The sequence below is a fragment of the Rattus norvegicus genome, chromosome 16 (assembly GCF_036323735.1).
Source record: "Rattus norvegicus strain BN/NHsdMcwi chromosome 16, GRCr8, whole genome shotgun sequence".
Taxonomy (NCBI): domain Eukaryota; kingdom Metazoa; phylum Chordata; class Mammalia; order Rodentia; family Muridae; genus Rattus; species Rattus norvegicus.
This window is the reverse complement of record NC_086034.1, coordinates 16,962,273-16,980,111: the sequence shown is the minus strand read 5'-3', so window position 1 is coordinate 16,980,111 and position 17,839 is coordinate 16,962,273. Positions and strand designations below refer to the sequence as shown.

At 45.9% G+C, this 17,839-nt stretch overlaps 2 protein-coding genes across 12 annotated transcripts in view; one reads left to right on the top strand and one right to left on the bottom strand.

Annotated features, from left to right (window-relative positions):
- Window positions 1-5,083, bottom strand: part of Dydc1 (DPY30 domain containing 1) — a 20,522-nt gene extending 15,439 nt beyond the window's left edge. For 2 of the 6 annotated variants that reach the window (XM_006252817.4, XM_017600331.2), the window contains exon 1: window positions 4,179-4,332. The gene's annotated coding sequence lies outside the window, so the exon portion shown is untranslated. Of the gene's footprint in view, window positions 1-4,137; window positions 4,333-4,833 lie in introns of those variants that run through there. The other 4 variants (XM_063275816.1, XM_063275817.1, XM_063275815.1 and 1 more) reach the window with 3 other exon arrangements.
- Dydc2 (DPY30 domain containing 2) lies at window positions 4,078-17,839 on the top strand. 6 transcript variants are annotated; one of them, NM_001134797.1, is made up of 6 exons: window positions 4,126-4,190; window positions 6,865-6,912; window positions 9,854-9,998; window positions 12,380-12,535; window positions 12,860-12,982; window positions 17,519-17,830. In NM_001134797.1, exons 4-6 carry the CDS (start codon window positions 12,389-12,391, stop codon window positions 17,666-17,668), a joined length of 420 nt encoding a protein of 139 aa, NP_001128269.1. In that variant the 5' UTR covers window positions 4,126-4,190; window positions 6,865-6,912; window positions 9,854-9,998; window positions 12,380-12,388; the 3' UTR covers window positions 17,669-17,830. The 6 variants fall into 6 exon arrangements, with proteins under 6 accessions (XP_006252876.1, XP_008769371.1, NP_001128269.1 ...); XM_006252814.5 differs by lacking the exon at window positions 9,854-9,998 and having other exon boundaries at window positions 4,078-4,190; window positions 17,519-17,839; XM_039094830.2 differs by lacking the exons at window positions 4,126-4,190; window positions 9,854-9,998 and adding an exon at window positions 5,280-5,298 and having other exon boundaries at window positions 17,519-17,839.

The following is a 17,839-nucleotide window of genomic DNA, read 5'->3' as shown; positions in this document are numbered from 1 at the left end:
TCAGACAAGCATGTTCCACTCCCTTGCCCCCATAGGCTTGTTCAAATATGGCCTGCGGGGACCATACCTAGCCATAGAATAAAGCAAATACATTTCTTCCAACTTCAAAAATCCTCATACTCTGTCACAGTTTCCTCAAAGTTTAAAAGCCCAAGTTTGAAGTCTCTACTGAGGTTCATGAAATTTCTTAACTGTAATCTCCTATAAAAATCAAAATAAAATATCAGATCATATACACATGGCACAGTACCAAAGCAAACCCAAAAACCAGCTGAGCAAACTCCAAACTCCATGTCTCCAAGTCTGATATCCAACTCCTTTGATGACTACAATAACTTCTCTCCCCTGGGCTGGTTCCACTCCGTTGGTAGCTTTCCTTAGCTTTGACGTCTCTAACATCTTGGGGTGTCCGAGGCAACGTCAACTTCACAGCTTCTTGTTCCAATGACAGAGTCACACATGATCTTCTGGGCTCCTCCTAAGGGCTTGGGTCACTTCTCCAGCTCTGCCCTCTGTAGCACTCTAGGCTCTGGTTGACTCCACTCCACTGCTGCTGCTGTTCTTGGTGATCACCCCATGAGACGGGTGTCTCCAATTCACTGGAGTCTTCTGTTGCAACTAGGCTTCACCAGTAGCCTCTCATAGGCTCTCTTCATGGTGCCAAGCCTCAGTTTCTTTGCATGACCCCTTCAGTCCTGGGCTATCAACTGCAATTGAGGCTCAATCTTCACCAATGTCCTTCCCTCATCTCAGGGCCTTGCCTCAGCTGCTCTCCATGACCACTTTATTTCTTCCAAACCAGTACCACCTGTGTGGTTCTTACCCATTCCAAGTCCAGCTGCAGCACAAGGTGCAACCCGGAACACAGGTTCTGGAACACAGCTTCTTTGTGCTCTCAAAAAACACTTCCCAGATGTTACCTCACTGATATTGGTCTCTTCTTACTCACCACTAATTTCTTAACTGCAGCTAATCAGCATCAATTTTCCCAGTAGTCCTGTCTAGTTTTGACTCTACAGCCAGAGCTGTGTGGCTGAAGCTGGCGAGTCCTGCTGCTTGCCGAGGCTGGAACATTGCTCCCTCGTTCTATTACATTATTACCAGCCTTCTGTTTTCCAACTCCTTCACTGCTTAAGATTAGCTCTCCTGGAACTTGCTCTGCAAACTGAACTTCAACTTAGAGATGTACTTGTCTCAGTGTCCTGAGTTCTGGGATTATAGGTATGTACCATCACACCTGGACCTAAGCTTTCCTTTACTTAGAACTTGCTCCGTAGCAGACTGACCTTGAACTCAGGTATCTGTCTCTCTGTCCTCTCTTCTCTTCTCTTCTCTTTTCTCCTCTCCTCTCCTCTCCTCTCCTCTCCTCTCCTCTCCTCTCCTCTCTTCTCCTTTCTCCTTCTTCTCCTTTCTTCTTCTTCTTCTTCTTCTTCTTCTTCTTCTTCTTCTTCTTCTTCTTCTTCTTCTTCTTCTTCTTCTTCTTCTTCTTCTTCTTCTCTTCCTCTCTCTCTCTCTCTCCCCCCCCCCCCCGCCCGGGATTAAAGACATGTACCATAATGCCTGGACCTAAGTTTTTCATGGTCACTGTTCCTCAAGATCTGGATCAAAAGCATGTGTCATTCTACATCAAGATCCGAATCAAGCCTGTCTCTTCCAACCTTAAGACATGGATCACAGGTGTACTCTCCATTTCTGGACTGTAGTTCATTCTAGACTAAAAGTCAAAATGAAAACAATAACCAGGTAACAATACCTAACGTGATATATAACTATTCCTTGTCCAACTGCAAACACATAAACAATAAGCTTAGCTGGGTGGGATCTTGTCCTGAGGTCACCACTCCCTTAATCTATTTAATATACTTGAACGCAGGATTTCATTCCATTGCACTTCCTGGTGCCCATTTATTATTTGAACCATACATCTTGTAGTTTTTCTTTTTAGGCTTGCTATGCTTAATCAGAGCAATCTTCATGACAGTAATCCAGAGGACAAAGTCTATGCTGGGTGTTCCTGAGACTTTCTTTATCAGTGTGATTAATCTGAGTCCTTTCACCTGAGTCTCAGACAGACTCTTCAGACAAGGGAAAAGAGCAGCAACATTCTTCACCAAAGCATAAGAAAGATCTCCAGAGTTCAAATCACCAATATCTTCTATATTCCTACTAGGACGAACCATTAAGCCTCACTTGAAGCATTCCATGGCTTTCCAAATCCAAAGTCCCAAAAGCCACATTCCTCCAGCCAAAACCATGGTATCACAGCGATCCTCAGTCTCTGGTATCAGCTTCTGTGTTAGTCAGTGCCCGTGACCAAGGCCACTATTATAAGGACAACACTTAATTGGGGTTGGCTTGCATTTTCAGAGTTTCAGTTCATTATCCATAAAGCAGGACCATGGCAGTATCCAGGCAGGCATTGCAGGAGAGAAGCTGAGAATTCTACATCTTAATGTGAAGGCCTCCAGGAGAAGATTGGCATCCTCCTCAGGCAGCTAGGAAGAAGCTCTCAAAGCCCACTTTCAGAGTGACGCACTTCTTCCAACAAGGCCACACCTCCTAACAGTGCCACTCCCTGGACCAAGCATATTCAAACCACCACAGCTTCCCTTAAGACTCACCTCAAGCACGTCCCTGTCATCATATATCCTGGGCTCTTACCCCACTGAATATCCTGCCATATTCTAGCTATCACACTGTGCTTTCCCATCTCAATAATCCTTTCCTCTCTACTCTTGGAACATACCTCCTCCTTCGAGCCACAGATCATGTCTGGCTCTGGAGTTTTGTCAAGCAGTACAAGGGAGTTTCTCCTACTTCAAGTAGCTCATACAGCCCTTGTCATGCTGCCTACAAAGTGTATAAGAGAGTGTTAGTATGTGTGTGCATGCATGCGCATGTGTGTGCCCTGCTGTCTCTCCATGGTGGCAAGTAATCAAACGTGTGCCTACTCTCAGCTGTTCCCCAGTCTTTTCAGGTATGAAGGCAGATACGTGAGTATTTTTTAGGGTGACTATTTCTATTTATAGTTATATAGGATAACAGACCAAACAAATGATCCCACCCAAGCCCAGAATTGTGACCCAATGAGATTAAAAGACCAGAATATGTTCACCATTGCAGTTCTCGACTCCTGTCTCAAAGGTGCAGACTCAAGACTGGAGTGACATGTGAACGTGGTTATTCACACGTTATTATTATAGTCAGACTGAAAGTGCTGTCTGAATGTCCTGGCAGGGGATCAATTACATACAACACCATGGAATCCAGCCACAATATAAGGGGCTGGAAATGCTCTCTAAAATAGGCAGTGGTTTCCTAGTGAGGCACAATGCAGGAGGAAAAGGGAGATGTAGAAATTGCTCCTGCTTCCAAAGGAATATACACGTGTATGTATAGTGTAGCCCTAAGAACGACTGGAGCTGGCACAAATACGCTGATTTCCAACTAGATTGGCACTGGTGTCCTAATCACAGAGAGACAAACACGGCAACTGACTGGGCTGTGTCTTCACGGTGCTTCTTCTGTGGGAAATTCTCTATAGATAAGATCACCACATGGACGTATCAGTGTCATTTATATACAACATGGAATACACTCTTCCTGCTGCTCCAAAAACATAGGATCTGGGGCTCTGGCAGCTGCTTAGCGTTCTCCGTGGGGCTTTCATGAGGTCCCTCTGTCATCTCTGCAACATACATTTCCTGGTCAGGTTAGGAAACTACTAGCCATCTCTTCTGTCCTAAGAAGTGTTATTTCCCAGCAAACACCAGTGCTCATCCAGCTTCACAGAAGAAAGTCCGCTCCCACAGAAACATCTGGAGCAGCTGCTCTGAGACAATGGAGGAGGTTCTCTGCCAGGACCTGGGAAGAGTGCTGGATTCGGCACTCAAAACCACCGCAGACCTAATTTCTGAGAAACAATGAATAATTGTCTTATATATATTTGTGCTAGCAAGTAACCTGCTTATCTAAAAGTAAATTTCAATCAGGCAGCCACCAACCTAGACACTTAGATTAGTTTTCCTATTGGGTGGCTAGAGGGCGGGAGAAGGAGGGGGGGAGGAAGAAGAGAAAGAGGAGGAGCCGGAAGAGAGGAGGAAGGAGAAGGAGTCCTTGCGCTCCAAAGGCTCTTACAGGAGAACTAACCCTCCCTCGGATTCTGAGTTGAGACCTACTTGACTCTCAAGGTGAAAATTTTAGAACTGCTTCTGCAGAGACACTAGAGGGCCGGTTCGAAGGAAAACGCTCCAGCCTCCTTGGTGCACGCATCCGATGCACGTTCTGGCCACACGCCAGTGAGTCGCGTCCCGTTGCCTGGCAACGAGAGCACGCTCTAGTGTAGAGCTAAGGTTCCATTGCAGCCCAAGTAGTGGAGGCAAAGGGAAATGAAAGGAGAATTCGCACTCTAGGGGAGGGGGTGCACTCTCGATAGAGCCAGGAACGCGCACTGTAGGGGAGGGGGCACGCAGATGGGAGAACCAGATTTATGGGAAAGGAAACACTGTGGAGAAACAGCGGGAGGAACCCAGCAGACACGGGGACTCTTCTTAGATAGGAGCCTTGTGGAGCAGCAGATCTTTGAAGTCAGGAGAGACACTTTCAAGGCTGCAGGCTTGTTGGCTTGGTAATTTTAAGACCTTTCAGAGTGAACTCACGGGCTGGAGAGATGGCTCAGCCGTTAAAGGCTAGGCTCACAACCAAAATATCAGAGTGAACTCACACACAAGCAACTTCAGCTAGCCCAAAGACACCCTCCACCAGGCTCTAGCTTGCACTCTCCCCTGGTGTGCGTGGTTAGTTCTTGTCAATGTGACACAAACCTAGATATACCTGGGGGCAGGAAATCTCAAATGAAGAATTGTCTCCATCAGATTGACTCGTGGGCGTGTCTGGGAGGCATTTTCTTGGTTGCTAATTATGGGCATATGTCCACTATGGGGAGTGCTTGTCCCTGAGAAGGCAGGCTTGGGCTGTGTAGAAAAGGTAGCCGAATCAGCCAGAGAACGAAAGCCTTCCTTTCATGGTTACTGTTTCACGCTCACTCTCCCATTGCGTTGCTGGCTTGGCTTTCCTTGATGATAGACTGAGTGTAATCTGTAAACCAAATAAATTCTTCCCCCCTCCCCCCGGGTCATAGTGTTTACCAGAGCAACAAAAAGCAAACAATGGGCCTGGCATTGCTCGGTGGTAGAGGCTTGCATAAATGCAAGAAGGGACGCTGATGGATCAACAGAGTCTGAGCCCTTCCTTTGCCCACCCGCCCCCAACATCAGAGCACTCAGACATCTTTACTCGGTACTGAATGTGGGACAAGTGCCAGGGGTGGTATCCTCAGAGGGCTTGTCGCGTTTAAGCAGTGCAGCAGTCACTCAGTAATCCAGGCATGGAGAGACGCTCTGGCAGTGCATTGGTGATTCTGTGCTGGGATTCTACGAGAATAGCGAGAGGATCAGTGACTGGGGGTTGCACTGGGGATTTCGTCGAGCCACACATATATTCAATCTAAGATATCGGAAGTTGCACTTCACCAAACAACAACTCCTCGTCCGATCACATGAAGCAGCAGGGATGTGGAAAACTTAATCCACACAAACCCTTCTGTATGTTCCGTTTCCCTGTCTTCTGACTTCTAGAAGCTGTCTCTGGACATGATCTTGACTTTCATGCTCCTTCTTCCATGTGTTTTGTCACTCTGCCACCCTCCACGTCTGGCCTTACTGACACCTCTGGCAATTACAGCTGTGCCTATGTGGCGCTTTCCGTGAGAATGAGCCCGAGAGGCTCAGATATTTGAATGCTTGGTTGACAGTTGCTGCAACTCTTTTGAAAGGCTTCGGAGATGTCTTGTTGGAGGAGGTGTGTCACTGGGGGTGGACTTTGAGGTTTCAAAAGTCCACAGCAGGCTCGCTCTGTCTGCCCCTACCTCCAACGTGAAGACAAGCTTTTGAGAACTGTTCCAGCACCGTGCCTGCTTGTGCCCATGCTCCCAATCCCATGGCGGCTGTGATTCCCCCTCTAAAACTGCAAAGCTTCAAGTTAAGTGCTTTCTTTTGTAAACCGTCTTGATCGTGGTATCTCTTCACCACCAATAGAAAAGTAACTGAGAGGTCCCGCTTGTATAACACACACTCCTTATTTAAGATCCTTAATCACAATTCCAAAGCCCCCTTTATCATACAACATAACATCCACAGGTTCCGGGTTTGAGATTATGGGTTCCTGTGGAAGCAAAAATGTAGCACTGGAATAAGCCTTCAAGATGGCTCCTGTGTCTACATTGTCAGAGTCTTACTTCCTGGCATAATAAACTGTCTCTGGCTGCTTATATTTTTTTTTGCCCCAACCCTGGAGCCAAACTTTTCCTTAAGGATCTACGATCCCTTAATTCATGAACAATATTTAATCCCCCTTTGCAGCTGGGTATGGTGGTGCACACCTCGCATCCATCACTGGGAAGGGATCAGCAGGAAAAAGCATGTTCAACCATGGTGGGCTACCTAGGGAGTTGCTGGCAAGCCTAGCACAGTGAAACCCCGCCTCATGGAGAAAAACAAAGAAACAAAGAGTGCTGGCAGCATTCACTGCTCCTGGGGTATTTGCGATTCTAGACTCTGATATCAGTGAGGGGTAAAATGTATTTATATTTTCTATACCAATGTCTAGTTATTCAGTCGTGAGCTGAAAAACTGGGAATATGGAGGCTTGGTGCTAGGAACATATGTTGACAAAATCTTGTTCCGTAATAGCTCCTGTTTCTTAAATTCTTGCTGTATGCCAGGCTCAGTGCCTTTCACGTGATCAGTAGCTCCATTCGCTCCTTCCATATTGTGAGGTATGTATTTTACTTCTGTTTTCTAAAAGGTGCCAAGACTCTGAGACACCAAGCAACTTGCTGACGAGCACACCGCTGTAAGTGGCAACACCAAGACGTGGGCTGTCTGGTGCAGGTCTCTGTGCTGCTGTGGCTCTGCTCTGGTACTGCAACTTCTGTGTCAGACGACATTATCTGCCACTCTTGACACCTATTAGGAAATGCAGGATCATCCGCTCTCCCTAAAGCCGTGCTGTGGTATTGCATGTCAGATGAGGCTTGGCAGGCCCATCATTTGCAGGCCCATCATTTTCTTCCTCCTTCTCTCTCCCTGTAAAGTAAATGAGCCTCTGCTGTCTATGTCATAGAATAGCTTCCAACCTCACAATAGCACAGCTTGCTGTATACACAGAGTTTCTCTCCAGGGCCTTATTTTCTCTGTACTTAAGAGGGAATATTGTGTGGGTTGGTTAAAAGTCTTCAGCACCCTTGACTAATAATGAGCCAGGCCCTTTCAACACTGATGACCACTGGGACTCCTGGTCTGACGTATTCTAGCTGAAAAGCTGAAGAAGCGGGCTTGAACGTAACAGCGATCGGCAAGGGTGATTTGGTTGGTTATTCTAAGAAAGGTAATGTTACGGTTTGCATCTTTTAAGTGACCCCCAAAGTCTTGGTTGCCAGTCTGTAGTTTTAGCTCCAAATGAAATCACAGTTCCTCAAACTCCAGAAGGCAGTCCGAGTATCCAGAAATGGGTCCAGCTTGAACTATAGGAGAACTTGTGGTGCTTGTTAAGAGCCAGCATGCTGCAGGAACTTGTGAAGCCAAAGCCAATTCCTCTCTACCAAAAAAAGTATGTTCCCTTATCACTGGCAGAATGTGGTGCCTATTAGCATACCAAAGTGCATACTGGCCTCCAGGCTCCCTCAGTGTCACACGTAGTGTTTCAAGGTTCATGCTAGCATCCAAGGTCTTCTCACCTTCTCTCCTACCCTAAACTCCATCATGGGCTTCCCTTCCCCCAGCTACTCATTCTCCTTATAACCCTGCTAATCTTGGTATACGTTTCCTGCCCCACTGTGTCCTCCTCTCCCATGCCCTGCTCCTGCTTCTTTCCCGGCCAGGTCCAGTCCACTGGCCACGTTCAGTCTGCTTCTTTCTCTGTCTCTCCCCAGCCTCTCTGCTCCTAACATTTCCAGATGCCTCTGGCTGTTCTCTCTCTCCTATCTACAATAAGAGCCTTCCCTGACCCATACTATGGACAGTCATGCCATCGGTTTGTACGTGTAGTATTGCTGGAGGCTGATGGAGTCTTTAATGGGTAGGGTCTACTGGAGGAAGCTGTATCAGTAGAGCGTGCCCTGAAGGGAACTGCAGGATTCTGACCCTTTATTCTCTCTCTCCTTATTTTCCTGAGGTAGCAGCTTTGTCCTCATATGTTACTCCACACCCTGAGGTTTCTTCTGCTTTCCAAAGGCCCCAAATCAATGAAGCCAAGTAAATATGAAGGCTTGGGCAAAAGTAAACCTTGTCTCTTTAGTTGATTATCTTAGCCTTTCTGTAATAGCAACATTAAGTTTGCTGATACAGAAAATCGGCACCATGAAGTCAGGCTTATCGCTCTGATGACTTGCTAATGTGCTTCAGAAATCTTTGGAACTTGAAAATTTTGGAGAAGCAGGCCTACAGTGCTATAAGCAGAACTCGATGGGCAGTTGTAGCAAGGGCTCAGAAGACCAGAGTACTAATAAGGATATAAACTGAAGATATGACTGATTGATGGTGTGGGTAAGGGGAGGGTTTCATTGTAGATGGAGGGAGAGAGCAGCCAGAAGTATCTGCAGAGTCCAGAGCATAGAGAGAAAGAAGTAGGCTGAACAAGAAGAAGTAGTTGACTGGACCTGGCCATTAGAGAAGCAGGAGCAGAGAGATAAGAGGAGAGGGGTGGGTGGAGAGAGAGAGAGAGAGAGAGAGAGAGAGAGAGAGAGAGAGAGAGAGAGAGAACACGAACATGAGGAGAAGGCAGGAGAAAGAGAGCACATAGCTGAAAAAGCAGAGTTATAAGAAGAATGAGTACCTAAGACGGGGAGGGAGCTGTGAGCTGGGGGAGTTCAGGTAGGGGAGGAGGTGAGAAGAGGAGGCTGGACTTTGAAGTGTGTGACAGGTGCTTGTGACACTGAGGGAGGCTGGAGGCCAGCAAGTGCCTTGGTGAGTTAATAGAAGCCATGGGAATTTGGGGAAGTGGAGCTTTCTTTGGACCTGACACTAAGAATGTGAAGACAGTGTGGAGCCCACAGACAGGTTCCTGAGGTTCGGGTAGAGAGAAGCTCTTACTGAGAACTCGACTGGAGGCCCTTTGTGTTGTATTCTGGCAAACTGCTTGTCTGCATTTGTCCATGCCCGGCAATTTTACATGAGACGGAGTTTAGATGTAGGACTAACCTGGCAGGAGAAGTTTTCAGACAGTCCAGCATTCAGGCTAAGTACTGCAGGCTGTTTATTGCCAGGTTTACCATGAGATTGGGGAGTGAAAAGTAAAGAAGAAAGATTCGAAGAGCTTGCAGTTGAAGGAGTGTTGCATTAATTATTAACACTACTCAAATCGTCCTGCCAGTGGCTGTGGCGTGGGTTCCTTGCCACTAGCCAAAGTGCTCTGGATTCTCAAATGAAAGACACACATGCACGTACACAGTGCACGCACACACACAGCCTTTTATTTTAATACGCCTTAAACAGCTCAATGGCTGGACCCCTCTCAAACTTCTATGTAGCTAATGCCTCCCCTCCAATACTTCTAAACCATTACTTACTAAAAGCCTATATTTTATCTTTGCTATCCAGACCCAATCGGGGGAGAGGCCCCCGGGTCTCTGTTTTCCACAGCTCTCGAGCCTGCATCCAATTCCTTTCCTGGGCTGCTGATTCCCAAATCCTCCTCCTTCCTGTGATTCCCTTGCCCAGGAAATCTTAAGTCTCAAAGTCCTGCTTCTGCTTCCCTGCTCAGCCCTTGGTCACCGGCAACTTCATTTACCCATTAGAACCAGCTGGAGGAAGGGACCCTCAGAGTCTCACACACACCAGATGTGCAAATTCCTGTGAATTTGGAAACCCAGTTAACATAATATAAGCAAATCCCCAACAGAGGAGGAGAGGAGAGTCTCTACAGTCACAGCCAAGCAGGAGGTAATTGCCAGGGAAGTCACATCCTTAGTGGTGGGCACACCGTGACTCACAGCACTCGGGGGTTTGAGGAGGCTAAGGAAGGTGGATCTCTATGAACTTGAGGTCAGCCTTGTCTACAGAGATGCTGTCTCTGCTGTCCCCTACCCCCAGCCCCAAAGAAAAAGAAGTGGACAGATATCTCACATCGGCACAATTGAAAGGATCCTTTGAAGGCATCTCAAGAGTCAACGATGCTCTATACATCAAAGATTTCAAAACATGATTGACGAAGTCATGGAGTTGCATAGCTCTGGGAACACAGGAAGCCCAAGGAATTACTTTTTCATGACTCATTTCCCTGTATTTAAACATCCAGTCGTCTGCAGTTCTGATCCAAGTGGACCCCCCACACCCCCCATACTACTCGGTTCTGTAATTGTGGTTTTGCCCATGTCATGTTGGTCTTTCAGGCATACAGAATGGATGGGCTGTAGGGTCGTGAAGGCTTCCACTTAAAACTCAAAGGAGGCCCTGGAAGACCAGGTAGTGTGTGACAGGACAGAATCCCTGCAGGCAGCTCCAGAGAGGGCAATATCTGAGGCTGTGAGGGTGAAGTGGGGGAGGACCCAGAGATGCCAGAAATGTGGACAGGTGAGCTAGTCCCAGAGAGAGGCCACGTGGACTGCAGCCAGGCAGGCGTAGACAAGAGACTGCCCAGCCCTTAACTTCCATTATAATGCTACTACGCTAGTAGACATGGAGTTACAGGATTTCAGGTTTGCCTTTCTGGGCTTTGGTCTCGCTATGCTTAGATTCCAACATGGCACCCTTTCCTGCTTTACGCTTTAGTCGAAAGTTTTCTCTGTGCAGCTGTCTCTATCTCTTCTCCCTCTTTCTCCTCCTCCTCTTGTTCTCCTTGCAGTATTGAGAATGAAACTGGAGCATGGTGTATGCCAGCCAAGTGCGCTACCACTGAACTATGCCCCTGAGAATGTTGCACTTTGAAACAGGGTCTTACTAAGGTGCCAAGACACTTGAAGTTGGTCTGCCACCTAGGAAGACTTTGAGCCGTTGATCATCTTGCACTGGGCTCCTAAATGACTAGATGTCTTCACCATCAGGCTTGTGTTGCAGGAAAAATTAAAACACGCTGGAACTGGTTCCTGCGCATACCCAGGCAGTCACACTCTCTTGATTGTTCTGGCTCCAGTGGGCCATTGGAACTAGCACTAATTATCTCAGCAGCTCCATGCTGTCCCCATCTACTTTCTGACCTGCTGTCCTTGAGCCATTCCAACATGGCACCCTGTCAGACCGCCCCACCCTCACTCGCAGCTGTCTTGGCTGGTTTCCACCATGCCAGGCATACACATCCCAAGTCTGTGGCAGCCCAGTGCATCCGGCCACCATACACTCTCTTGAATTCCATTAAGTTGCCACATGAAAGAACACATCACACAATATCCTCTGAGGCAACTGATATTATATAATTTGCCCATCTAGACAACACAAAATCCATAACAACCTGTAATAAATGCAGAGAAGAATCTTAACATCTACTGCCATGTTCTCTCAGTTTCAGAGGCAGGCAGAAGCAGGCAGATCTCTGAGCTTGAGGCCATTCTCTTCTACCAAGTGAGTTCCAGGACAGCCAGGGCTAATACAAAGAAACCCTGTCTCAAAAACCAACAAAAACAAAACCAACCCCCCCCAAAAAAACAAAAAACAAAAACAAACAAACAAACAAAAAAAAATGAGGGAAATACTCCAGAGACTCTTGACAATATACTGAGTGTATCTTTCATTGTAAGGTAAGTGCCCATCTTGGGAACCAGTGGCACAATGTTGTGATTCAGATCTTAAAGATTCCCCCAAATGGTCACATGCTAAAAGCGTGTTTGTGGATGTGGCAATACTGGGAAAAAGCAGAGTCCTTAAGACAGAAAGCCTAAGACAGGGAGCCTAGTGGAAGGAAATTAGGTCATTGGGTCAAACCATTGAAGAGCTCTCTCTCTCTCTCTCTCGTTCTCTCTCTCTCTCTCTCTCTCTCTCTCTCTCTCTCTCTCTCTGTGTTGTAAGGGAGGGGTTGGGAGTGTATGTCCCTCCCTTTCTCTTTTCCTCCTTTCTTTCTTTCCATCCTTTTCCTAAAGTGGGCTGGTCTTACCTACCATATACCCTTTCTTACAAGCCAAAAGAGATGGGACCAAATGTCCATAGAGCCAAGCCTTTCCCTCTTTAGTTGATGAGATCAAGCATTTCGTTACATTAACGGAAAGCTAATACTAAGTGTGATCCAAAAATATTTCTTATTTTTCCTGGAACAAACCTAACTTGTGAGAATGGACCTACTTTAAAAGTTAGATTGTGTTTGTAATTAGAGTATCCGATTTGGTGTTTCCCAGGTCCCCAGCATGGAAACTGCTTACCTGAAGAAATGCTTTGGAAACACCCTGACCCAGGCACTGGCAGAGGTGGCAAGGGTGCAGCCAAATGACCCAATAGAGTACCTGGCTCACTGGCTTTACCATCACAGGAATATAACCAAAGCTGAAGAGAAGGTGTTGTGCACTGGGTCTGCTGAGGGAGGGTGCGGCTTGCTCAGAACAACTTGGAATCCAAGTCACAGTCCTGAGCTGGCCCGGGGGTGTTTGACTCATATGCCTTCTGAGGATTGAGATGTCCTAGCTGTATCTGAAATATGAGGACTGGGGGGGGGGGAGGAAATCTAGCTCAGTGGGTTGTGGGGTTGGGTTTGCAGTTACTGCTAGCTAATGCTTGCAATCGGAAGTTCAGTAGGCTTCATCAGCCCAGGCCTGCCTCAGATGAGGGAAAGCTCCCTTCTAAGGGATGTGACCTGATTGGTCTTTCTCGTATTCCTGCAGAAAAAGCAAGAGGAGCTACAACTTCAAGAAGTGCATGACAGCAACTCCAAGGAAGCAAAAGCTACAGCAACACTGAAAGAAGGAAGCTATCAGATTAAGCAGAAGTGTGAAAAGCGTCACCAGGTAGGAAGGAGGAGTGGAAAAGTCAGCTCGGCCTCTCTCAGCCAGGGGTCAGAAATTCCTCAAGGTGCCTAGCACAGGGTAAAGCATACTGAAGCTACCCGGGGCCTGCTTGTCCCTCAGAGCCACACACACTAGGCATAGTAAGTGACTCCCGTTGACATCTTGCCCACAGAATCCTTGAAAATAGAAAAAAAAATGAATGTGAAAAGGCAAATTTAAATTTTAGATTTTAGAAAATGTCATGAATACAGCTGGCTTTAAGAACTTCAGATTTAAAATACTTTTTCATTCGAGTTCCTTAGAGCCCCCTAAAAACATTCCAAAGTTTTCAGAAACTAGATATGATTGTCGATGGATATATTTGATACATTATAGTTATTCCATTTAGTATTTTATCTCTAGATTATGACTATCTGTGTGTCAAGCGTCAGGCATGCCCTCTATGACGTACGTAATGCAGACATCAGTTACCAACTCCAGTTGACAGCAACTCTGCCCTCTTCAGATTGGCAGTCAGAACTTGAGTATCCCACAGTCTTTTCTACAAACCCCTAAAAGCTGTGCCATTTCACACAGAATTAGAAAATTCACTCAACTACAATACTGGGATTGACACCAGACAAGATGTCTTAAATTTCTTTTTTTTTTTTTTTAGTATTTTTTTAAAGATGTATTTATTTGTTTGTTTATAAGATTTACTTATTTATAAGAACATTGTAGCTGTCTTCAGACACACCAGAAGGGGGCATCGGATCTCATTACAGATGGTTGTGAGCCCCCATGTGGTTGCTGGGATTTGAACTCAGGACCTCTGGAAGAGCGGTCAGTGCTCTTAACCGCTGAGCCATCTCTCCAGCCCAAGATTATTTAATAATCAATATGTCCTCAATATCCTCAGTGAGGTCCTCTACGTTTGCCAGCTTTGCTGGTTCCCAAAGCCAAATCAGAGGACACTGAGATTGTTTACATTTGATGCGAAGAGACTCCATAGTCTAATAACTCTCATAATCAGCAGGCTTATTTGTAAGGCTTGCATGTCTTGTCAATAAATTAAAAGGGAGATGCACTAAGTTTGGAAGCCTGGGCTACATGGAAAGTTGAAAGCCAGTCTGACAAATAAAAGTCTTAAGGAAGAGCTGAAACTATATTTCTGTGTTAGAGAGCTGGCTGGTATGTATAAGGTGCTAGGTACAATCCACCAGAATGAAAGGATGGGGAAGAAGAGGGAAAGAGAGAAGAGAAGGAGAGAGAGAGATTCTCTACGTAGTCCAGGAACTCATTGTGCTAAGAATTGTAGCCACACGCTACCACGCCTACCAGAAAGTTAGATAGTACTTTTGACAATCACAAGAGTCCAATCCAGGTACTCCAAGGCAGCTCTGATTTTGGGTGTTGCAATATATATTTTGTGTAACTACATTGCGTAGGTCTCAAACTTGAACTTTGTAGTATCTGAGGGTTGGGCATGCGTGAGAAAGAACGTGCCCTCCAGGGTCCATTCTTTGAACAACTGAGATGGAAGGGAGAAGGCGAGTTAAGCAAATGCCTCACCGTTTGCTGTCCAAGCCAATCATTTTCCAGCACTGTTTTCTTGTGAATAGAAAGAAATCAGCAGGTAAGACGTGACTCCCCCGCATGACCTTCTTTTCTGTTGCATTATTGGAGAAAGCTTTGCCCGCACTAACTGCACTAGCAGTGTCAATTGGCCCCGCCATGTTTTCCTCGGAAGGTTTTTGCACCCTGTAGCAAGGGTTAGATGAACGAAAAGTATGCCATTCTTTTCCCAAGTGTGAGAGGAAGCCCTTGTAAGGGAAGACAGGAAGAACCAGTGATGCCCAGGCTGTACAAGCTTTCCTTTCCTTTTCTTTTTCTTTTTTTGAAAAGTGTTTATAGGCAAGTTGTAGTCGTGGACATTGATTCCCTTCATTAGAATCCTGGGACTGAATCAAGCTGATCAGATGGCTCGCCTGGTCTCCTGACTCAGGTGTGCATTGATATCCCAGCCAAAGTTGAAAAGATTAGGGGAAGTGGTGAGGGTTCCGGTTCCTGGGTGACTGGGCGTAGACCTCAGATTACTGCTTGCTATGTTTGCCTTTAAGTTCCGTGTCTAGTGTGGGAAGCTTGGTTTCAGCCAGGCCTAGGATGACCTTAACGGTATTTCAGATGACTTGCTGATTTACCTGATACCTTACATTCACTTTCTTTTGCGATTTTTCCTTTTTTAGGTGGTGAAGTGGTTTGACTTGTTTGTCTTGGTTTTGTGCCACGTTTGGTTGTTTTGTTTGGTTTTTGAGATTTTTTTTTTCAGACAGGTTCCTATCGTACGATTCTGGCTTTCCTGGAACTCAATATAGCCTAGGATGACTTGAAGCTCATAGCAATCCTCCAGCCTCAACCTCCCCAGTGCGAGGATGTCAGGCATAAGACGCCATGTCCGGCTGTCCTCTCTGAAAACTAGGCTTAGATCTAAGTCTTTTGACTTTCTCTGATCAGATGCTGTTAGTAGACGTAGATGTGTCAAAAGAGGAATAAAGACTAAGTGTTAAATGTGGGAGGGACCATATCCAATGGAACTCGGGGAGAATATCATGGAGGATATAGCCCATGAGTTCAGCCTATGGAAGAGTTTGCAAACATGGTCTTCAGTTTGTTTCCATTTATTAAGCAGAGAGACTCTAATCAGGAACCCATAAGACACAAAGCATTCCTATTATTTATATGGATCTGAACCACACAAGTGTCTTAGAAAACATTTTCTTAGCCCCAACACAAGTATTTGCTGCATAGCCTCAGCACTGTGAAGTTAGAAACGTCTCAGAGGGTGTGTCATGGGACTCTGCTGCGATCTGTGGGGTTCACACTGTAGAATGGATTTCTGGGGCTTCCGTACAAAGGCCACGTAGAAGTAACCCATCAGGCTTCAGTTCTAATTATTCTTCCTTTAGCCAGGGACATTATTCCACAAATCACTAGAGCTCTGGTTTCTTTGGCTTTTGCGTGTATTGTATCTGAGTGTGCACACGTGATTTGTGCGTGTGGGACATATTTGTGTGTGGTACATGTTCGCACATGCACGTGTGTACACGTGAGTGTGAAAACCTGAGGCTGATGTCAGGAGACTCCCTCAACTGCTCTCCACCTTATTCATCCAGGCAGGGTTGCGTAATTGGACACAGAAACGATTAGTGTAACTGGCTAGCTTGCTCTTGGCATTGGTGGTTTACCCACAAAATCATCTCTTCAGCCCTTCCGTTTTTCTTTTGGGCATGCCCCACCCAGAAGACAGTGTTCACTGCCTTTCCACCCCTTCCTTCTGATCTTACGTTCTTTCTAGCCTCTCTGCTGCCTTTGAGGAAGTGGTAACGATATTCCATTTCAGGCTGAGCATCCAAACGGTCAAGCCACTTACCCTCAGCACCTTTTTTCTCAGCTTCAGGTTGAATTATTTCTATTGATTTTCTGTCAAGGTTAAGCCTTTTTTCCTCTCAGAGCCAGCATTCTATTTAGGTATTTCCTTGATAACCTTTTTTTTTTAATGTGTGAGTAGCTATGCATGTATGTCTACATGTGGAAGTTTCTAGTGACGTCCATCTTGGGTTTTGTTTTTTAAGATTATTTTTATTTTATGTGAATGAGTGTTTAAGTGTCCATGTGCATACAGGAGTCATGGAGGCCAGAAGAGGGTGTTGGGCCTCCTAGAACTAGAATTACAAACAGTTATGAGTGTCCATGTGGGTGCTGGGAACCAAGCATAGGTCCTCTTCGAGAGCAGCAAGTCCTCTTAACTACTAAACCGTCTTTCTAGCTCCCATCCTGTTTTCTGAGGCAGGATCTCTCAGTGGCCCACAGCTTAATTATTAGGTCTGACTGACCAGGGAGCCCCAGGGATCTGCCTGCCCTGCCTTTTCCAGCACTGGGGTTACAAGCACATGCCCCCATTCCTGATTGTTTTGTTTTGTTGTTTTGATTTTTTTTTTTTTTGCTTCATTTTGCAGATGAAACTCAGGGCCTCCTGCTTGAATAGCAACTTCTCCTCTGGTCGAACTTTCTCTCCAAAATCCTCTATGATTTTATTAAAATGCAGATATTCTTTTCCCCTCTAGAGTTCCTCTATTTCTATTTTCTTGACTGTCCTCCTTAATTTCCACTTATTATGTCTGTGTCTCTCCCTTACGATTTTGAAAATATTGACTGACTATTTTAAATCCCTGTCTGTTATTCCCATCATCGGTGACATACAGAAGTTAATGGCTCATGTTTGCCTCCTTCCTCATCTATCTAGTAACTCCTATGTGCAAGCAGTTGATGTTTTGCAGGGAATCCAGAGCGCATTGTGTTAGGTTTTACCCCTGCAGGCGATTGACTCCCTGGTACACCACTTCAACCCCAGTGAGACCGACTTCGTGTTCTTTGGAGCAGATTTATTTCAGCTTTGTTCTTTGTCGGTGTCTGCCATAGGAATAACAGTTCTGTGTGCTTGCTATTTCCGTGTTTAACCTCTACAGACTCCTCCTTTCCTTTGTGTTTTCTTTTTAGGAACTGCCCTCGACCTCTGTTTCCTCAGACCAGACCCCAGCCCTGCAGGAAGACCTGGCACTCCGTGAGGAGAAGAGTACGAGGCAGGAAGCTCCACCAGGTGTCTCGAATGTGATTACTAAGACGCCTCAGAGTGCTATTCCCTCATAAAAAAAAAAAATAGCCTGCATGAGAAGCACTCATCTCATCTAAGGTTTAAGAGACTGAGAAGGAGGGGTCTACAGATTCTCGGGTCTGCTAGCCATAACTACCTTTAATCATGTGAAGTTTTGAATTAGCTACTAGAGAAAAGTGAACAAGAATTAAAAACAAGTCATCAAA